Consider the following 23,877-nt stretch of genomic DNA (forward strand, 5'->3'; position numbering starts at 1 on the left):
ACCACTAACCTGCTGCAATCACCTATTCAGGTGCTGCACCCCCCCTTGTGGTGCCATTTACTGTAATAAAATATTTGTCCTCTCCCACCACACTTTATTGATTATTCACATTGTTATTGGATAGGGGCCTGTCCTTATGCTTCACCAGTATGAGAAGCTCACGCTCTGAATAAGGCCTCTCTGCACCATTATTGAAAGTAATAAAATACTGTATGATAAGAACATCTCATTTTATTAAACAATGCGTGTGCGACTTTATTCAGTCTCTGTTTGTGGGTTATTTGCAGTCAGTTGTAGGACATTGCCACAGGAACAGTTCACTGCTGCTACGGTGATTTACATCTACATGTGCAACTTTATATCTACTTCTGACACAAGCAGCCGACACTTCAATACAAGTACCTGCGGCTGCGATATTTGCACTCTATATTATTTTATACGGTTCGTGATTGGCTCGCCTGTCAGGGCTTGCAATACTGTAGTGCCATCTCTATACACTATTATATTCAATTCTGTCGTTTTATTAGTGGAGCACTGGCCACCCAGTGGTTAAAGCTGTGTATTTTATGCCGGATTGGTATGAAATACCGCCGGACCTATGTCCAGCGTTCCAAATCCCGACACCAAAAGCCTGGCACCAGTGAAGATCCCGACAGCTCTAAAAGGTAAGTACTACCTAACCTAACTCATCCTAACCCTCCTTTAGGGATGCCTAACCCTAACCTCCCTCTCTAGTGCCTAGACCTAACCCCTCCTTACCCACAGCCTAAACCTGACCCTCCCGGGGGGGTGCCTAACCCTAACCTCCCCCTGGGGGTGTCCAACCCTAACCCCCCCTTCCCCTAGTCTGACCCTAACCCTCCAGGGGGGTGCCTAACTCTAAGTCCCCCTCGGGAGCCCCCTATCCTAACCCACCCCCCCTTCGATCGGTATGCCGGGCGTCGTGCTCCCAGCGCAAGTAAAATGACAGGCGTCGGGATATTAGACCCCTGCCGGGATTAGACAGTCGAGAAGCAGGCGGTTGGCATTTCCACCGTCGGCTTCCTGACTGCATCCCGGATCCACTTGCGTCTTACTGCGCCGACCCAGGCTATTTTCAAGCCGTGACTAAGATGCCTGTATGGCACAACGATAGCTAGGATGAGCGAGAACACATCTGTACCTCCCAATTGTAGTGCAGATACGATAAAATAAGTCAAACCCTTTCACTGCCTCCCATGCACCCCCCAAAAAAAACCTTCCTTGTTGCATGCTAGTTGCTTCGCACCTGACTGCGCATGTCCACTGCCATTGCATAAGAGCTGATCGGGCACTGCACATGCACTGATACAGCATGAGAACAGAGCAGCACCTACAACATAGAGATGTTGTTGTGGGTGGGGTCTCTTGGGAGTGAGGTCTTGCTCCTTCACAATATTCTGTACATTTAAACAAAAAAATAAAAATAAACAATCCACAAAAGATCATAGTAATATATAGCTTTATTTTAATACCATTATAACAATAAATAAAGTAGAAATAAAATAGAATGTTAAACATTTTAAAAGCATGATATTTTCCCAATATTTTTGTGTAAGAGCTACAATTATAGTAAGTCGTATTAAGCTCGTGGACAGAAGTGGCATTCACCAGGATTTATTCTTTACCTTTGACATTTAAAATTTAAATTTGTATTTTACATATAAACAATAAAATCTGAATATAAAAACAAAAAATTGTAAAATAGGTTAGCATTGGATAAATGTTTTTAAAATAATATGTAGTGGAAGGACACGTCCATCCTATGCATTATGATACAGTGCAATGTGAGAATAATATTAAAACATTTGTAAAACATTTTAACAGTATTACTTTAAATAGTTTTGTTCCATTAAAAGTTTTTCATTCTCCAATGAATCTAGTACCCATAAAACTGTAACAATTTTGAATTTTCTGTCAAAGGTCCGCCTTAAAATTTTAATTTCTGCTAAACGAGACAAGTCATCACCTACAACTACATGAGATACATCTTCTTCCAAACGGCTCACTACTTTTGCTCCATGAAAACGTAGCTCCAGTGCTGTTATACCTAAGCTGGATGTTTCAATTGTAGTGCTTGGTTCATTGATGGTTGTGAAAACATCTACATATACAACACACTGGCGGAAAATACTGAGAGAACTATTTTCCCATGAATAGCGTTGTCCTAGGTCAGCAATCATGCTCACAGGGATTTTTTCATCCATGTCCGGCATTCTAGTGAAAAGGTCCTTCAGCTCACTCTCATTAGTATCTGTGACATAACTGTCACCATAGCAGTCATATTCAAAGGCAAAACGTGCTTTGGTGGATGGACACATATGAATCATATGGTGAGGTTGCCAAGGCACAAAGGTTTTCATGTTAAGGCACTCAATTAGCCAAGCTGCTCTAACAACATCATAATCATTTGATGAGATAATGTTTTTAACTCTAACATTTGTAGCCCCTACAACAACACAATAGGTGTCTCGTCCAGGATTTTGAACTACAATGCCACCACATGCAGCGATCATGCTCTCTAGTTCAGTCTTTGAATGATCATCTGTTCCACTCATCACACAAAACTCAACATCTTTAAAAACATCTGACTGTTTTGGGATGTTAGTAAGATCAGGTGCTTTCAGATGTGAAACCACACCTATTACTTTCCTAATCTTAGGGGCAGTTTTTCGTTTCTTTTCTTGTGGTTCTACATTAATATCAAAGTGCTTTGAAGCCAATTTCCCAGAAGCTTTTTCTCGAAATTGTTCCAAATCATCAAGCGTCATACAGTCAAACCATTCCTTGTCTTCTCTTATCTTCTCAATTCGAGGAAATCTGAGAGTACAACTAGTTCTGTACATATCACTAGGAACAATCTCTGCAGCCTTTATTTGAACAATAACAGAGTTACAAGGTTGGATGAAAACTTCAGGCTTTTCAGTCGTACACAAAATATTGTGAGGTGGATCTCTTTTTCGGTAAGGTATCCAGTGCGGAGCCATCTTTAAACCAAGATCATACAACTCTTTCATAGTGTAACCAGAGCCAACACGACAGAACGAATGAAACACAGATGGCTTCTCCCCAGGTGCTGGTGTCTCTGCCACTGCACATAAGAAATGGGACATCATGCTACCACGTAGACCTTTGCCCCAATATCCTCCAACAATTAGAAGATCTAATTCATCCATTAGGCCATTAACGTATTCAGGTTTAAGTTTTAACCACCCTTCTCCACGTTTATCTGGCTTATAAATAGACATTGGATCTTTAACCATAATTCCTTCTTCCCGGTTATCGATTGCTTCATTTAGTGCATCCACAACATTTTTTTTTGTACTAGCTTCTGTTTTGTGAACAATGTGAATTCTTCCTGGTATTGGAGTAAAGAGATCACGAAGGATATTGTACCTTTTGGCAAGTGTCTCATGAGCCAACTTCTGATCATTAAACAACAAAATGTCAAACACACAGTAACATGTCTGAAGGTCAGAATCATCAACCATTCTTTTTATGTCAAATTTGTTACCTTTCTGCATGAAGGTTTGAGTATTTGTATTGTAAGCCATCATCTCACCATCTAGAATGCAATTTCGAACATCAATGTGAAAGACATTATGAATAAAAGGAGTTAGAGAACCTTCAAGGGGAGAGGCTCCAAACTGCTGGGTGTAGTCATACCCATTACGGGAGAAATATTTATACACATCACCATCTTTGTGAATCTGCATTCTCTCGCCATCAAGTTTTGTTTCAATGTAAAAGCTCTGGTGGTTCATTTGTTTTTCTATATGCTGAATGTTAGCGATTGCTGCAAGCATTGGTTTGAATGCAGAAAACATGGAAATGGAGACATCACTGAGGCACACATTGGGATCATGCAGCTGTGTACACACTTTCTCTAGATCTGTGGTGACATTATGTAGCTCTGCAGCATCACGGTGAAAGATGGAAAAAACAGTTTGCTGGCTAAAGCCAAGTTTCATGTCCTTTATGATCATTCTAATTAGCCATTTTTGTTCCAGAGCGGTGGTGTTAGCTATCAAATACATTAGGCTTTTTTCTACAAGTTCCTTCTTTCTTCCTGCGTTATTATTTGCAATTGCATCTAAATGGTCATTGACATCTTGTATAGACAGGCTTCCATCTTTTCGGCATCGTGACTTGAGGACAAAGTATGCAATAGCAGCAAAGTCGCCAGCATCAGTATTTGAGCCAGTAGGAGTTCTATAATTTAAAAGCTTTAAAGCATCTTTGCCTTCTTTAGGCAAACAAAGAACTTTGATATATAGTTTAGCAAGCATAGTCTCCTTAATTCCATATGCCATCCGCTCTCTTTCCAGTTGTGGGAGGATAAGTCGCATAGCTGGATAGAAAGAGTCTGTAGTTTTAGGCTGATCCTTATACAGGGCATCATGGAATTTTCTCCACGAGTCAACAAACTGCTTTAATATATTTATTTTATCTGGCCGTTTCTTGCACTTTTGAATCTTTTCTAAAGTAGCGCATAGATCTGCAAATGGGACTTCTGATGCTACCGTTTTCTTGGCCACAGAAACTGCAGCAGACATCTTGACTTCTGGAAAAATAATAATAATATTAATAAAAAAGCAATTTACATTGTTTTAAGAGAACTTAAGCCTAAATTTTGTAATTTCTCTTTGAATTTTTTTTATTCAAGATAAGACTATAAATATTAGTTTTTGAACTTTCCTATTGGTGACAGTAAACCTGCTTGAAAAACTCACAACTGAATAGTCAGTCATTCACACAAACAACGTGAGCAGTCTGGTGCTAAATAATTATAGTGCAGTTATTACTAGTGAAAAAACAGATGTGCAAATAAGTGTATACCAGACTGCGGCCTCACAATTAAAGAGCCTATCACCTCTTAAGGTGCGTATCCACTTGCCGATGGGGTAACGACAGTACGATTACAACATTGTAATCGTACAGTCATTCCTCATCCCCTGTAGTGCCTACACTGAACGATATGTCGTTTAGTGCAGGCACCCTCCCTCATCCCAGAACATGGCCAATCTGACGTTATCGCAGATTGACCGTCATGTTCAGGCGATGATTGATGTCAGAAACGACCAGTGGGAGCGCGCATCGCTGGTCGTTTCCGACATTATACTGCCCGATTTATGAGCGACTGAACGACTACGATGTCGTAATCGTTCAATCGCTGTGTTTAATTGGCAAGTGGATACTTGGATGGCTTTAGACTAAGCAAAACTAGAATATGAAGATGAGACACTGTCTAGTATAAAACGTATTCATCTAATATTAATAAGGTAGATTATTCAGCCATTAATTTTCAACTATCCTATACATGTTCCACAATATTCGATTGAGACGGAGGAAAATCCTATGCGATAACACTACACCGTTTAACAAACTTTGGGGCTGATATTGGAACATATACTTTAAGGTGGTTTAACTACTATTTATCAGGAAGACCCCAGTACTTGTTAACCCATACACACATATCATGCATAGCTCACACTGCACTCATTTTCTGATTTTGCAGGAACTCCATAATTCTGCTGTGCATTAAAACAGTACCCGACACAAATTGGTCTATATGAACCAACTCTGGGGTGCTCTCCTTGGTGTTTAATCGCTGATATGCTTGTTGGATATCTTACATTTAAAAGCCTGTGTGCAGATGAGCTTCAAACCAGGAAGCATAGCTTATGTTTAATTCACATGTAATAGCAATTGCCATGTTTATAGTTCTGAGTGATACAGTAGAACTTGCAGAAAATTGGGGTCTCTAGATGACGGGCTGAAAGCTGAATTGTTTTGATCAAAGTATTAACTAAATCCTCATGCTTTATTATGATGTGTGCCAAGCTTCTATTATACATATACACACACACACACCTTACAATGCCTTTAAGATTATAAACAAACATATATGCTTGCATGTGTGCAGATTACACAATAAACAGTTTTTATACTCTGGTAAAACAGTATCCATGTTATTCAGAATATGGCAGATTCCCACTCCGTCCTCAAGTCACCCTAACAGTCCAGGTTTTAAGGATATCCATGCTTGTGCACAGATGGTATAATCAGACTGACTGAGGTACAAATTAAGCATGAATATCCTTAAAATGTAGAATGTTATTGTGCCTTTAGGACATCGTTTGGGAACCACCAGAATAGGGGCTAAACTTGGAAAGTGTATTATGCCTGATCTGATGAGAAGTACAGTACTAATCTGACATTGTCACTTAATCCTGACCTTTCATTTTGGTTTGCATTAAGACACCCTGACATCCAAAATGTCATCTTAATTGGGATTATTCTATAGAAACAAATTATAGCTAACTCCCATGGCCTGACAGCACATCATACAATTTATATACTATGGGGATATAGTCTGTGGTACTGCGCCTCAAATTGAACTACTGTAGGCAAGATTGAAACACTCTGTCTTATATTTATCTTGCTGTGCAACTGTAAAGCCCATGACTTTTACACATTGTCCGATCTAGGTTGCCTGTTCCTAGAGTACAGATGCATAGTATACTTTGCCTGTTTAGCCATCAATAGCTTCAAAACTAATTACCCAAGTACCTGAAACGACATCTTTCGACCACAATTTACAGTGCACGAACTTAGATCTACTTACAGAAGTCGGCTAATGGCTCCTAATTTTGAACAAAGTTTCTGCCTGCTCTCCAGTTGCTTAGAGCTTCCCACTTCTGAAAACCCACTAGTCACCAAAAACTGCCACCTGTCTAAAAAGGCCCATACATGTGTCCAAGTTTCACAACTTTTAACTAAAGGATCTCTGGGTGGTTGAAACTCAGAAATATATACACACACATGTATGGCAGAATAATGGCAGAATAATGGGGGCAATGTGCCTCTAAAATCTTATGAATTTATGGTACCACAGGGCTGAGTGGGAGCCCCTAGAAGTGAATCAATTTATTGTAGTCCTGGAACCAAGTGCACAGTACAGTCATTCTGACATGCCCCAATTGGAAGACGTCTGGGGGATCAGAGAATTGCGACAATCCGTCGCTGATGTACTGTATAGAGGCCATTAGGTCTTTCAAAACAGCTATCTAATCATTATTTAAGTATGTTTGTAATGCTTATTGCCTTCTGCTTGTAATCAGGTTACAATTGTATATGATGTATCTAATACCACCAGAGGTGGCATTCAATTTATTATTTTCAGTTTAAATACAGTAGTTGCTGGGTGAAGTATGAAAAGCCAACATTCAGAATGTTGACAGGTTCTGAATGTCGACATGGACATTAGGTCGATAAGCTACACTGATGTTAACAAATATCAACATAGTTAAATGTCATTTGACATGTCAACACCAAAATGTCGAAATGTTTATTTTTGCTATTTTAGCCTAATCCAACAATAACATGAAAATGTACTGTCAACATGTTTATCATGTCGACATTTTTCTTGTCAACCTTCTGTCCATGTCGACATTCTGAGTGTACAAATTCAAAACCTGTTGACATTCTTACTAGATACCAAGTTGGTAAAACAGTGCTTTGAGTGAAGGTGACACCTGATTGGATGCTGCACACCTGTCCAATACAAACCCTCCTTTAACAACTTATTAATAAGTATAAGTGTCACTAGAGTTCTTGGTGAAGTTCAGTTTTAATAAATAAAAGCATTAAAAAAAGCAAACAAACCAAAAAAAAAAAATCATGAAGTGCCATAAAATAGTAATAACTTTACAGTAAGGCCTGTTCCCTTCCATTTCATTGGTATTAATTTTTAATCCTGATTACAAGACAAAATTGAAATTGGAAATTAAATAATATTACAAACCAATATGAATGCAAAAATAAAACCTTCAGTTGATCTGGCTGGACCCCCGCAGTAGACACAGTAGATCAAAAGGACACTCCTGCAGATAGAAAAGTACATGTGATAACCTGGTTGGTACAGTATATTGATAACACAATGGCAGCAGATTGGAATCTGAACAAGGTCAGTGGATTGTCAGCAACAGAGGACATATATAAAAATGGTAGGGGATTTGAACAGCAAATTTAGAACACAGCAGGGTTTTCATTGCTATATGTACTTTCTTTCCCATGTCAGCAACTGGATTTAAAAGCATTAATGCACTTTAGTGGACTTTATTTAAAAACTGTGGGGGGATTTCAATTAGCCATGATAATTTACCACTGGCTAACTAATCCCCCGGAAGTATTCAATTAGCAGCACTTATCAGAGATTTTTTTTCACCACTGCACCAACGGTGCAAAAAATCCTCAATAACTAGGTGAACTTTAAACAATTTAGTGTTTTAATGCCCGTTAACACATCAATTTAATGGGCATTACCAAAGGTACTGGGTGAAAAAGGGAGCCTAATTGAATAGGCTCGGGCGATAAAGCCTGAGCGTACCTCTCTTTCACCCCCGATAAGTTATCGGGCTCATTAAATAGCGGCCTGCAGGTTATCAGGTGCAAGGTGGATGTGTGATTAACTCATTCAGAAGTATACATAATGCAATGCTGGAGTAATGCCAAGCTGCAAAGGGCTTAACAAATTACTGATGTGCTTAACGTTTGCAAATAATTTCTATTAAAGTCAATGGATGCACACCTTCCCTAGTTTTTTTTTTTTTAATATTCTGTTGGCTCTTAGATTTAACAACCGATGCCCAAATTCTTTATACATTATGATTTTTCCATCTCTGACTTAAAAGCAGAAGCCCTGAAGAAATAAGATATACTGTCTTTACTTTTCAATAATTTCAACAAACTGGTAGATATGGGAGCATTGTTCATATTGTGGAGGGGGACAACTGGGCACAAAGCAAGCATGCCATGTAAAACCCGGAACATCCTGCACCTGTGACTCAGAGCAGGAAGAGACTTGTGTAGAGATTGGAGGATGTGTGTGTTGTCAATGTGTGAAATGCACATAAAACAGCACTCATGAGTAGCTGTTGTCACAGAGGTCAGCCATAAAGGCACAGTTGTGTGTTACCTATTTATCATTTATTTGTGGGATATCCCCCCCAAAAAATCCTGTTTTATGGGAGTACCTGCTAGTATTAAGCTTAGTTTGGTGGTTTATACAGCAAAAGGATCACCATAACTATTGGATTAAAGCCTCTAATTAATTTACACCAGGAGCGGTTTTGCCTGCAGGTAATTCTGGAAGCCTGCTCTTAACTGTACACACTTATTTGTACCAACTCTTCATCGGGATATGAAAATACTTTTCTTAGTGTGACAACAGGAAACAGCAACAGGGACTTATATTCTTAGTTTTCTATATTTATTTTGTATCTCCGTTATGGTGGTCCCTTTTTTTTTTTTTTTATTTGTCTAAGCCAGAGGTTCCCAAACACGCTCCTCAAGGCTCCCCAACAGTTCAGGTTTTGGAGATATTCATGGTTGAGCACAGGTGGTTAAATCAAATTGACAGGTGCTAATTAAGTCACCTGTGCTCAACCATGGATCTCTCTAAAACCTGAACGGTTGGGGAGCATTGAGGGCCGCATTTGGGAACCTCTGGTCTAGGCAAATTCTCCACAGCGAAACTTTTTGTTTCCAAAATATTACCCTTTGTAGTTCACTAATTAAGGATGTTTCAATGGTGAAGTACATAAAATACAGCACATACCTTTGCTCGGGATGTAGCGGCCACCAGTCACAATCCCGACAGCAGAATACCAGCTAGGGATTTATGATAGGCGTCGAAACACCGACGCCTATCATAATCCCGACGCCGGAATCCAGGAGGACGCGTGCCCAAACGAGGCAAGTCCGGGACGCCAGTCATTGTAGTAGCGGGGGGCGGTGGAGTGTGTTAAGGTTTAGGACAGTTAGCGTTAGGTTTGGGGGGGAGCTAGGATTAGTCACGCCCCCGGGAGGGTTAGGTTTAGGGAGCAGTAAGGGGGAGTAAGGGATAGGCACCACCGGGGGAAGGTTAGAGTAAGGCACCATTGAGGGAGGATTAGTGTTAAGGGGGGGGGGGGCAGGGGAGGTTAGCATAATTACCTGCCTCTGTCGGGATTTGCATGCCGCCGGCATTTCAATCCCATTCCCTTTGCTCACAATTCTATTATTTTTGATCATTAGTTCCCTCCCCTATCTGTGTCTTCTTTTATTTCCCTCCAGTTCCCCATTTGTTCCTGGTAACAAGGTATGTGCTGTAGTTCATGTATTTCACCACAGAAGCATCATTAATTAGTGAACTTTTATATCAGATATTACAAGCCAATGGTCAATTAATTGTTATTTATTTGTATAGTATTTGCAAATTAAAATCTATATTTATATAAGTTTATATATTTGTGTGTGTGCGTATATGTGTACTATTATTTATTTATATCTATATAATATATATGTCTATTTCTGTATATCTGTATACAATATACTGTATGTTTGTCTATATCTACAAATCAGCCATATAACGAGCAGAGCATGCACAGGTAATTTTTCTTTATCAGAATTGTAAAACTAAAATGCGATTTCAGGGAGTTTTGCGGAGACATTTTCAGCGTTATCCAATTAGCTGCTAATGGATCGTCGCATGGTTATCCAATACGCCACAAAGTGCCGCCTGATATCAGCACTTATCGTGGGTTTTTTTCGGGACCTGATGTGTCCCAAAAAATAATCTACAAAAAGTGCTGTTTTTTCACTGCTGAAATGGCAAAAACACATAGGTCCGTGAGCTTATCATGGATCCTGTGTGTTTTCTGGAGAAATATCCTATTATGTTGTCCGATATAAAAGGATATGGGGAATAATACCCTTTGGCAAAAAATGGGGATAATCGACAAAAAAATCCCTTTTTTTTTGCCGATCGTGGCTAATTGTATACCCCCTTTAATCTGACAGTGTACGACCAGCATTAGTGACAGGTAGATTAGAAATAAGTAAAAATTTAACAAAGGGAGGAGACAGGAGACTAGTGTGGGAACAGATCATAGTAATGAGTAAGGTACATTGGGGAAGAAAACATTCTAAAAAAGTAGCTTTCAAGTCACAGAAGCCAATATATCATGTTTCAGTGTGAGCAAAAGAACAAGAGCCAACCAAATGAAGTTCACTAAATAGTACCACTCAAATTGATATTGAACTAGGGATGTGCAGGCTCGGATAGGTTCGAGTTTGCACGTTGAGTTCGGATTTTTCCCTCCAAAAAAACGGAACTCAGAAAGAGGTAAAACCTCATCTTGCATGGACGATCATCATCATTCCTGGACTTTTAATTATATGTGACTGCAGACCATTATCTGGCTTCAACTTTGGTACATCACAAAGATTCTAATCTGAATAATTCATGCATGGTGTCTTCTATACACAACATACAAGTAAAAATGCAAACTTAAATCAGAAATCTCGAACAAAAAAAAGTTTTTATTTTTATACACTTCAATCACTGGGGCAGGCCAGAAAAACCTGAATATCATTTTTCTGTGTTTTATTTCTGCAGACTTATTAATAACTGATAAATCTTCTGATCTTCCTGTGTTATGTGACTACCATGGCAACCCGTGTCACATGGTATCAAGTAGTGAGCAGAGAGGCTATGAAATTACCGCTCATCGCTGTTTTCACTGTGATATTCTCCCCTTCCTTCTCCTCCCTGCCTTCACATGACAAGCTAAAAGCTGTCACAAAATACACTGAACAGTCCTCAAATTAAACTTAAAATGGCTAGTGACACTAGGTGGCTGTCTGTTGACTTTGCTGTACAGTCTTTAAAAGAAACCGTGGTGAATGTCATAGCTGCACTGGAAAGAAATGCCAATGAGAGAAATTACATCAAAGCTGAAGGTTTAAGCATATATATGAGAAAATATAATTTTGTAGCTTCACTTGTGATGCTTTTAGATGTGCTTCCTCATTTGTCTAAATTGTCAAGAGTTTGGCAAAGGCAAGATGTAAATTTAACAGAAATAGACCCCATCTTAAAAGCTACAAAACTATGCATTATGTTATGAAATTGAGAGACACACCTGCTACTCATTTTAAAAATCTCCATCTTGCTGGTGGATGGTCAGACTTTCAAGTAAATTACTCTGATGCTAATGCTATTGCTTTTAAGACAAAGCTATGGTAAATACATAGACATAGTTATTAACTGCCAAGAAGCAAGATTTCGTTTATCAAGAGTTTTCAATACAGAGTACTATGATCAAAATGAGGCTTGTAAAATTATTTTTGAGCAGTACTCCATAAATGGAAGTCCTGCGATCTTAAGATATGAAAATAGTAAACTAGAATGGGTAGTTGCATCAAAGTTCTTTGAACTAGAGTCCTACAAAAATCTAGATTCAAAACTAATAATGCATACATTTTCAACCACAAGTGAGCTCAAAGACTCTTTCCCAAATTTAGTAAAACTATCTGCTATTGGACTGACTATACCTATAAGCACAGCTAAATGTGAAAGAGGATTTTCTAAATTAAAACCTGTTTAAGGAATAGCATGAAGCAGAGCACACTAGGGCGATTCAATTCAGCATGATTTGAAGGAATTCCCAGAGCTATTCAATTGACCACACTGTAAACTCCCGACTAGAGGATTTCTGCTCGCACCCTCCTTAGGTACGAGCAGAAATCCGACTATAATAGGGCAGCAATGCTGTTTTCTGGCTCAGTGCTTGCACGAACAGTATTGTGGGCAGCACTTAAGTCGGAAAATGCGGTTTACAGTGACTAAGCAGAACTGTTTGTGATTGTTGAAAGTTTAATGTATGCCTTGGACAGATTTCATACTTCTCTAGCCATTTCAGATGTATAAATATTGGAATCATTACAACATTAAAGCAGAGAGATACTTGTAATCAAACACTCCTGTGTTGTGTGTATTTCTCTCCGCTCGAAAAGCAGCTGCCTTCCTGAGGTTTAAGGGCCACCAAGAACTCAGTCCACTGCCCATAGGAGTGACCACGTTCACTCAGTCCACTGCCCATAGGAGTGGCCACATTCATCAGCATGGAGCTTCTACCGAGATACCCATATGAACTGACCACTGGACGGACATCTGAATGTGATCTGAGGAAGGAGATGCCAGGTCAACCTGGGGTAAGTAGATTTTTACTCTCTTGGCCTCTCTTACATCATATCAAGTAACGATCTGTCCTGGGATTAGTCTTGGGTATCTATTGGTCACCCTCAAGGTTTTTTCTTTATTTTTCTGAAATGTACTAACCAATGTGTCTCATTTGTTGTTATATGTTAGACATGACTGAAGTATGAAAGATATTCTGTCTGTGTGATTTTTTTTCTGTCTGAACTTTATCGGGGGTCCATCCCCAGACTATGGAGAATAAAGACTAATCTTGACTTGGTAGCACAGTGTATGCCAGACCTTGTTGAGATGCCCCTGATTTTATTTGGTTTGGATTAGGGATGTACTGCCACTGTCAGGTGAGAGAAGTGGCACGGTAAAAGTGTCCGGTGATTTTGATCAGACTATTTGCTGTCCCTTTTGGTGACCCATATGAGGTGCTTGGGTCAGGGGGTTTGTCCATATCAGGATACGAATATGTCCTAGGTGTGTTTGTATAGTCACTTTGATATTATCACAGGATTTGAGTTCAGAAGAAGGGGGTAAAGTGTGGTATGTAAGGATCATCATACCACAGGGCAAGTTAGTATTAGGACTTGACGCTGAAGCCTTAAATTCAGAATATTGGGAAGAAGGTTGGGATACACTAAGATGTGTTTGTTGTCATTTCTAGGTTACTGAGAGACACCAAGGTAGGCCTTGGAGAAGTGTCTGTCAGGAATTAGGCACAGATTCACACCCACTTCAGGAGATAGAATAAAGGGAGGATTGTCTTGTATGGAACATAATGATCTCTTGTCACTAAAAGTTGTCAATCTACACAGGGCACAGAATTGTTCAAAATGTCTAAGGAACAAGACATGAAGATATAGGTAGTCTCTGACCATAGTCAGACACTTATAGGGAAGACATAAGGTAATTTATCTCCAAGAAATAAGTCGAACAAGGTAATGTTCTGACAATGAATAGTGTAGAAAGTAAAAATATCCCTGTCTGTGTAGCCCCACAGGTACTGAGGAAATGATATGGCAAAGAATGACAAAATTAAAATGTTCCAAAATGCTAATGTTCCTGAAAACAATTGGTTTGTCCATCATAAGATGATAGATGTAAGAAGCAGAAGTGGAGGATAGTTACACAAACATGATCTCTCAGAAATCATGAAATGACTGGGTAGAAAAGACAAATAGACTTCAATTTGAACAAGAAACAGGGCATCAGAACTTAATTCAACATATGTCCAGTGTAGAATTGGAAAACAGGGTTAGACAAAGGTGAGATCTAAGAATAAATCATTATACCAATTGGTCTGGTTTAAACTGTGGTTTCAGTAATGTACCAGGGGAAACTATCTGTAAAGCCTGTCAGGCTCCCTGATCAGAGTCCAGTCCTTGATTTGGTGGGGGGGATCAAGGCAATCTGCCAGGACTCCCACTACATCGACAGCTGATCAGTTGGCTGGTTTTCTCAGTAGACCACAGGAAAAAACGGACCTGGAGATGTAATTATGAGGGAGTACACTATTGGTCAGACAAACAATGTATGCAATGTAACGTATTAAGAAAAGATAGAAAGGCATTACTAGGACTAGAGGCAAATGAAGGAGCCTCTGCACCACCACCCTGTAATCCCAGACCCTTGCATCCAGTAGTGATAACCGAAACAAGGAGGGGCACAGGGTGATCAGTTACAGAGAACTAATACCAGCTTCAGAGCTTGGACAAATTTAGAAATTATGTTTATTAAAAACCTGCCAGAGCCCAGAACTAATCCAATGGGATTCCATAGACAAATGGCCAGGACAAGGGCAGTCCCATAATGCCACCTGGCTAGATATGTATGACTTAACTGAAAGACTTGCAGGTATGCATACTGCTGGGGAAATAGCTAGAGAGGGTGAATTTGGAACAGAATGCTATTCCAATTCCAGATCTCCCAGGACAAAATGACTCAAGAGAGTGGCAATCTCTGGATTGAGAATTACAGACTATAGACCACTAAAAGACTATGCATATGCCAACAATAGAAGATATTCAGGGCAAAGGCCAGGGCATAGTGAAGTACTATTAGAAACTGTTGAAGAGGCATACTGATCAGGGGTTCAATGTAAATGACCCTGGGCATATCAGGATGTTGAAACTGACCCTCTTCAATGGCATGCAGCCAGAATTACTCCAGGAACTAAAAACATGCAGACCAGAGTACTCCTCTATGCCACTGGTGGATCTTTTGAAAATCCTGAGATCCTTCGAGGCGAATGCCAGAGATAGGCAAGAAAAAGATAAACACCCCAACCCATTTATGTGGTATCACAGCAGAACCAGTGGCAGGGGTTTAAACCATACCCACCAAAGAGTAAGCCCAAAGCCGAAGGTCAATCTCAGTATTATAAAAGATCTGAGGAATGCATGGAACAGGGACATATAAAGAGAAACTGTCCCAAACTAAAGAGAACTGATAACCGAGATCTCTTAATGGATGGTAACACACAATAGGAAATAGACCCCCAGAGTCTAGTTTGTCCCTTAACATGTAATGCCCCAACAGGACCACAAAATTATGGTACCTGTTAAATTTGGAAATAAAAAGATAAATTGTCTTATAGACTCCGGGGCTGCCACCAGTGTCTTAAAAGAAAATACAGTAGAACCCAAGCATAAGGGACCAGGCTCCACTAATGTAGTGGGTATTGGGGGACAAATAACCAGTCTCCCCAAAACAAAACCAGTACAAATTGAGTTACACTTGGGAATGATGATAACTACTCAGTTTTTTATTTCAAAAGACTCATCAGTAAATGTATTGGATTTACTAGCAGCTCTGGAAGCTAGCATAATATACAGAAATGGGGAAGTTATGTTAAACACACCAGCAGGGTTACTACAGACGGTTGCTTATGACACTGCACACGCTCTCATGACATTCACCCCCATCTGAAAACCAGACACAGCCTTTCCTGACTGCAATTGAGAATAGGGTACCGCAGGAAATATGGACTAAAGGCAAATTGGATGTAGGACTCCTACCCGTCGACCCAGTAGTCATCAAAATGAAGCATACAGCCAGACCTGTGAAAATGAAACAGTACCCCCTCAGTGATAGTCAGGCACAGGCAATAGAAACACAGATACAGCAATATGTACAAGTGGGTGTACTGAGGCCTTGCAGATCACCATGTAATACTCCTCTATATCCAATTAGGAAAAGATCCAAGGATAATGAACCAGTATATGTACTCTCTGACGAAACCGCCATCACTATCAGCGGAGAACCGCGTAAGGCTTCCTGTATATGCTGGAAGCTGATCCTGCAAATCCTGGCAGAAAAGAGTGTTCAGGCCAAGTACCGGGGTCCGTGTGAGTGACTGCAACAAACACGCAGAAAGTTACACCAAGGCTCGTCAGTGACAAGTGCGGAACTCCGTCTGCTGCAGTCAGGCAGGTTGATACATTCTTCCTACCAGCCAGCAATAATCTCTAAATCACTAAATGAGAGCCTGTTATAAACCTCTGCTGCATGGACTCTGGCATAATACATCGGAGGCTAATTTCATATTGCTGAATCAGCTCTATGATCACTAAGACACATTGAAGCAGTAATTTGCTATAAATACAGAATTGATACATGTCAATCAATGGACATTATGTGGTTTATTTAAATCATTATATCAACATCTTGAAATGCATGATTGCTAGCTGTAGCAAATAATATGAGATATGGTAAGAACTTACCCTTGTTATCTCTATTTCTACGAAGTCCATAGGGTTCCACAGGATACCTTGGGGTATAGGTGTGACGTCAGTCGCAGGGCACCAAAGAGTTAAGCTTTCAGCCTCCCAGGATGCACTAGGTCCCCCTCCTATACCCCGCCCCCGGGCCAAGGCACCTCAGTTAGTTACCAAGCCATAGGCCGGAGGAGGAGAAGGAAGAGAGAGAACAAAGATCTGGACACATACAAGAATCACATTCTCACCAGAGGGAGACGGAAAACCGGTGACCAGTGCAAAGCCCATCTGCAGCACAGGTGCGACAGGGCGGGAGTCCTGTGGAACCCTATGGACTTCGTAGAAATAGAGATAACAAGGGTAAGTTCTTACCATATCTCATATTTTCTACTTCAGGGTCCATAGGGTATCCACAGGATACCTTGGGGATGTCCCAAAGCAGTATCCTTTAAGGGTGGGGACGCTCCTGTGCAGAAAGGAGAATCCGCCGCCCGAAGGAAGCATCCTGAGAGGCGAAGGTGTCAAACCTGTAATACCTCACGAAGGTATGGACAGAAGACCACGTAACAGCCTTGCAGATCTGAACTGCCGAGGCACCACGTCGAGCTGCCCACGAAGGACCCACAGACCTAGTGGAATGAGCCTTCAGAGAAGGAGGGACCGGTAGGCCTTCATGAAGATAAGCTTCAGAAATAGCCATACGGATCCAGGCTGCCAAAGTTTGCTTTGAAGCAGGCCAACCCTTTTTACAGAAGCCATAGAGGACAACAAAGCGTCCGACTTCCTAAACAAAGAAGTGCGGTCAACATAAGTCCTTAAGGCCCGCACAACATCCAAAGAGGCCTCACCCACGGAAAGACCCGGTGAGTTAAAGGCCGGAACAACTATTTCCTCGTTAACATGAAACTGGGAAACAACTTTGGGAAGAAACTCGGGCCGAGTGCGGAGCACTGCCCTGTTCCCATGAAAAACCAAGAAAGGGGGTCTACAAGAAAGAGCCCCTAACTCAGAAACACGTCTGGCTGAAGCAACGGCCAGAAGGAAAACAGTCTTAGCTGTTAGCCATTTAATATCCACTGAGCCCAGTGGTTCAAACGGCGGTCCTTGGAGAGCCCTCAGGACCACAGCCAAATCCCAAGGCGCCACAGGTGGAACAAAGGGCGGCTGAATACGGAGAACACCTTGCATAAAGGTGCGCACATCCGGGATTGTAGCAATCCTACGGTGAAACCAGACAGATAGGGCCGAAACTTGTACCTTCAAAGAAGCAAGGCGAAGCCCATGATCTAGTCCCGCTTGCAGGAAGGCGAGAATCCGAGACAGACGAAACTCCCGCGGTGCATAACCTCTCGGTCGACACCACTGGAAGAACGTATGCCACACGCGATGGTATATCCTCGCGGAAGACGGTTTCCGAGCTCGTAACATGGTACGCACCACAGAGCTGGAAAACCCCCGGGACCTCAGCATGGCCGTCTCAACAGCCACGCCGCCAAAGACAGCCGAGTCAGGTCCGGGTGAAGACAAGGACCCTGAGACAGAAGGTCCGGTCGTAGCGGCAACCGCAGAGGACTGTCCACGGACAGACCCTGAAGGTCTGAGAACCAGTGCCGTCTGGGCCACGCGGGAGCTATCAACAGGAGCGTCCCTCCTTCCTGTTTGAATTTCCGGATTACCCGTGGAAGAAGGGAGACCGGAGGGAACAGGTATGCGAACCTGAACGTCCACCGGACGGACAGAGCATCCACCAGAGACGCCCCTTCGTCTCTTGTGCGAGACCCGTACACCGGCAACTTGTTGTTGTGCCGGGACGCCATGAGGTCGATTTCTGGAAGACCCCACCTGTCCACCAGTAGTTGAAAAACGTCCGGGTGCAGGGACCATTCCCCTGGATGAACGTCCTGGCGACTTAGAAAGTCCGCCTCCCAATTTAGCACTCCCGGGATGAAGACCGCTGATATGGCCGGAAGATTGCGCTCCGCCCAAACCAGGATCCGAGAGACCTCTACGAGAGCCGCCCGACTGCGAGTTCCTCCTTGCCTGTTTATGTAGGCCACGGTGGTAGCATTGTCCGACTGGACCTGCACCGGGTGACCCTGGAGAAACCGCTGTGCCTGCAGGAGAGCATTGAAGACCGCACGGAGTTCCAAGATATTTATTGGAAGCTCCGCTTCTGTCGGTGTCCACCTGCCCTGGAACAAGTGTGGACCCGAAACTGCTCCCCAGCCCCGAAGACTGGCGTCCGTTGTCAACAGGACCCAATTTGGAACCCAGAACGGACGTCCCTTGTTGAGGTGGGTCGTCTTTAACCACCACGCAAGGGACAGGCGAACCTCCGGGGTGAGCACAATCGTCTGGAACTTCAGAGACTGAGGCAGCCCGTTCCACTTGGACAGGATCAGGTGCTGCAGAGGTCTGGAGTGAAACTGGGCGTATTCCACCATGTCGAACACCGACACCATGGAGCCCAGTAACCTCATCGCCGAGTGTAAGGACACCCGGCGGCTGTGCAGACAACTGCGCACCCTTGACTGTAAAGCAGAGATCTTGTCCTCCGTCACGAAGATCCTTTGCTGTCCCGAGTCCAATAAGGCTCCAAGATGCAGAATCCTCCGAGACGGGATTAGAGTGGACTTCTGCCAGTTGATTAGCCAGCCGTGCCGTTGCAGCAGTGCAATGGTCAGGTCCAAGTGGTGTAACAGGAGCTCTGGAGATCCTGCCACCAATAACAGGTCGTCCAAGTACGGCAACATGCGGACTCCTTGCAGCCGCAGAGAAGCCGCCATGACCGCCATAGCGTCCTGTATGTCCAATGACACCATGTAGTCCCCAGGTTCCAGCGCCAGAATGATGGACCGTAGGGTCTCCATCCGAAACTTCGGGACCCGCAAAGACTTGTTGAGTGCTTTGAGGTTGAGAATCGGACGATATGACCCATTGGGTTTCTGTACCAAAAATAGATTTGAATAGAAACCCTGGCCCCTCTGGGAGAATGGAACAGGCACTATAACTCCAGCCTGGAGCATAGTGTGCAATACCTTCCGCAGCTCCGTAGCCTTGTTCCGGTCTGATGGTAGACCCGTGGTGAAGAATCGAGCCGGGGGTCTGTGCCGGAAGGAGAGGGCGTACCCGTGAGAGACCACCTCCAGAACCCAAGTGTCTGTCGTAGTGAACGACCAACACCGGGAGAACTGCAGCAGGCGGCCTCCCACCCTGGGATCCCCCAAGGGGAGACCCGGACCGTCAGGCCGCAGGCTTGTCATCTGGCTTGGGGGCCGGACGTCTGGTACTTCATGCCTGTTTCCGGGGCTTGACCGATTTCTTAGGGCCAGCCTGTCGAGGAAACGACTGTGGTTTGGGCCTGCCCTGGGCCCTAGATGACCGAAAGGACGATGGTCCAGAACCAGAAGGAGCAGCGGCCGACGGGAGACAGGCAGATTTGGCTGCCGCCAGCGTGGCCACAATCTTATCCAGATCCGGACCGAAGAGAACTTCTCCGGTAAACGGCAACGCTTCCAGACCTTTCTTGGAATCTGCGTCCGCCTTCCAGGATCGCAGCCACAAGGTGCGACGAGCAGCTACCGCTGCTGAAGAAATTCTAGACACCAGAGTACTAATGTCTAGAGCCGCCTCGTTGATGTAGGTGGCCGAATCACGGAGATTGCCAATCAACTCCGCCTGTTCGGCCGGACAGTCGGATTCAAAAGAAGCCTCTAATGAATCCGCCCAGCGCTCCATCGCTCTGGCAACCCAGCAAATGGCCATAGCCGGCCGTGCTGCCCCCCCTGCAAGGGAATAAGCGGACTTCAGGCAGATTTCTACCTTGCGGTCCGTAGCATCCTTAAGGGAGGACATGGATGGCATCGGCAATGTGGCACTACGGACAAGACGGGTCACGTGAGAATCCACCTGTGGAGGGGATTCACACTTAGCGAAATAATTATCCGCGAACGGATAAGCCACCGCCAGGCGTCTCTGCGGCTGGTATCTTTTGCCAGGCTGTTTCCACGCCTCCTCTAAATGGTCCACCAACTGACCCGAAAGAGGAAAGACTGTGGCATCGCCCTTCACATCTTTGAAAAAGGCATACTTAGATTTAGCCGCTGGGGGAACTTCGTCCTCAATCACCAAGGCTGTGCGGACCGCCCGAATAAGTCCAGGAATATATACTTTGGACTTAGCATCAGCGTCCTTAGTATGGAAAGGTTCCTGATCGTAAGGATCCAGAATCTCCCCATCATCAGACGTCCCTTCGTCATCCTCATAAGGAGCGGACAGAGACGCCACCGGCCTTTTATGAGGCCGCATCACAGACTCCCCTTGCAACACATCCGACAAGTGCTGTACAGAACTCGTCAGGGAGTTAACCCACGCTGGCTCCTGAGAACCCGGGAGCGGGGAAATAGGGAGACTGTGGGGTACCACCAATTGTCGTGGGAACCCCTGCATGGGTGACGACACCACAGACTGCTGGGACAAACCCTTCGGAGTAAACGCGGGCTGCGGAGCTAACTGGCCCACTAAAGCTGTTAACGCCTGAGCGAAACAAGCCCAGGGCGGCTCCTGTACCGGTGCTGTAACCGTAATAGGCCGCGCCATGGACAAACACTGCCGGCAAAGGCCCTCCGCGCTACCCTCCCCCTCCGCTAACGGTACTTTGCACGTGGTACACTGTAGCCGGAGGGGAAAATCACTTTCAGACATTATGGCACCACGTATGTGACCTCTCTCACCAATTAAGTATTAAATAGGCGAGAGACCACCCTGCAGCACCGCACCGCAAGGGCTTTAGCAGAAAGAACAGGGACAGTAATAAAGCTGACAGTTTAGAGAAGAAAAGTTACAGGCAGCGCTAGCACAGTCACATACAATGCAGAGAAATAACAATTCCTGCACTAACAGCGCTGATCACTCAACTACACAGACACAGGGCCTGGTAGGACACAGCGCTGCATACACAGACCTGAGCCACAGCGGAGGAGAGGTATGCGGGGGGACCCAGACCACGATGCTTCCTTCCAGACTTCCAGCAGCGTTCACCATGCGTTGCAGAGAAGATGGCCGCCGAGGAGCAGAGAGAAGCTGGCCTGGGGGAGGAGCGCTGACACAGGACCAGTCAGCACAGTGCAGAGAGGGCTGTGTGCAGCGGGGGAGGCGCCGGCTGTGAGACAGGGAAGGCGCGCTCCCCTGGCATGCATTTAACCCCTGGGACGCCGCAGCGCTACCGCTCTGCTGCGGTCCGCTGTCCCAGGGGGTAGTGGAAGCGCAGGTTGGTCGCCTGGCTCCACGCTGCAGCCAGTCCCCAGGGAGCCCCCTGCCTGGGGACTTAGGACCATGTGATCAGCGGGGACCCACCGCGGGACCCCGCTGCTTACCTCTGTCCCCCTTGAATCCGGCCATGGTCCGGAGCATCTGGGGTCACCGCTAGCTGTGACCCCAGACGCCCACCAGCATCCCCGGATCAGTACCGGCGTTCTGGTACCGGCGGGGTGTAGGGAAGACAGCATGGACGTCAGGACTGACTGTCCATGCTGTTCATCCAGATGTGCAGCCACAGCTGCATGAAGAAAAAGCTTCAGGGGCTCTTCTAGCCCCCACTCCAACAGGTGCACCCGACTCCGGCCGGGCACCAAACTAAACTTAGGTGCCTTGGCCCGGGGGCGGGGTATAGGAGGGGGACCTAGTGCATCCTGGGAGGCTGAAAGCTTAACTCTTTGGTGCCCTGCGACTGACGTCACACCTATACCCCAAGGTATCCTGTGGATACCCTATGGACCCTGAAGTAGAAATTGGTGATTCAACTCCATTTCTTACCCGGATGCTAGAGATTGCTTTTAATACCAAGGAATTAAATGGTTCTATGCTATTCATCATAATAGGAGACACCTTCTGCAGTGCCATACTATTACACAGTCCTCTCACAGAATTTCTGTATTTCTACTGTACTGTATATTTTAAATACTGTACTTGATAAATGCTAGCTAGAAGGTCATTGGCTCCTATGGGCACCATATATACTCTACTAAACTGAAGTTTGGCTTACACCTAGGTGAAGCAGTGAGAACAAAATAATACCTCACCTGCACCCATAGGGCGGTATTCAATTGCTTTAGCACGCCCGATCTCCCGTTTAAAGTAACAGATCGCTGGGCGCTATTCAATTGATACCTGTTATCGCGCTCATAGAGGTCGGGTTTAGTCGTGTAAAACGGCTACCCCCAACCAAAGTGCTGGGCATAATCGCGAAAAGTACCGTTTGGGCACCCAAACAGGTCACTTTTCGCCTGTTTCAGGTGCAAGCTGATATGGTGCACCAGCAGCTGATCGCGCCCGACAGGAACAACAATTGAATAGCTCCTATCGGGCGAAAATTTAATTCCGCCCATAGGCTCTTTTCACACACAATGTTTTTGTACGAGCAGAAAAAAGCATTTGTTTTTTTCCTGTGGATCAATCCCGTCACACACACCGGTTTTGTGCCGTGTGTAATGTTATAGCCATGTGTTTGTACTTCTTTACAATGTATAAAACTGAAACTGTGGATGGTTATCACGGCTGTAACGCGGTCACGGTACAGTGTGCAAATCTTATTGTATTTGTAACTTCCACCAAAAAAAAAATAGTATTTTTTTTTGCCAGACGGACAAAACCGTTGTGTGTGAAATAGCCAAAATAAGTCTGCCACCTCCCGGCTATATCATAATGCCACTGGGCTTGCACCATTTTTCTGGGGAGAAGACTGCAGAGGTTGCTGCGGAAACTGTGAAGCACAGAGACCACACGTCAGACATGCCCGGGCTCGCCTCTCCTATCTGCTTATTATCATTGGTGGTAATATAGGGGGAAGTGGGGCCGTAATACACACAGCTCCGTGTATCTCTGCACCTCCTCCGGCGCTCACCTGCAGCCCCTATATCACAGCTCTTCTCAGCGTCACTGTCAGCCAACAGCATAAATAGTAATCTATGTCTGAGCTCTGAGGACTGCCGGCTGCCACAGTCACGTCCTTCCAGCAGTAGGAACGTAATCACTAAGCGCCATGATGCCAGACCTCATAACCCTTAGCGTAGCCATGTACGTCAGAGGCGCGACAATGGAAATAAGCCG

General features: G+C 44.1%; 1 protein-coding gene across 1 annotated transcript; it reads right to left on the bottom strand.

The window, feature by feature from the left end:
- Positions 1 to 1,463: 1,463 nt before the first annotated feature.
- Positions 1,464 to 23,794, bottom strand: LIG4 (DNA ligase 4). The gene is made up of 3 exons (XM_088456701.1): positions 23,672 to 23,794; positions 7,826 to 7,904; positions 1,464 to 4,582 (listed from the first exon to the last, which is right to left on the bottom strand). The coding sequence occupies exon 3, from the start codon at positions 4,572 to 4,574 to the stop codon at positions 1,848 to 1,850; it is 2,727 nt and encodes a 908-aa protein (XP_088312827.1). The 5' UTR covers positions 4,575 to 4,582; positions 7,826 to 7,904; positions 23,672 to 23,794; the 3' UTR covers positions 1,464 to 1,847.
- Between the last annotated feature and the right edge of the window lie 83 nt (positions 23,795 to 23,877).

The sequence above is a fragment of the Taudactylus pleione genome, unplaced genomic scaffold (genome assembly GCF_031769625.1).
Source record: "Taudactylus pleione unplaced genomic scaffold, aTauple2 ptg000041l, whole genome shotgun sequence".
In the NCBI taxonomy this organism is placed as follows: domain Eukaryota; kingdom Metazoa; phylum Chordata; class Amphibia; order Anura; family Myobatrachidae; genus Taudactylus; species Taudactylus pleione.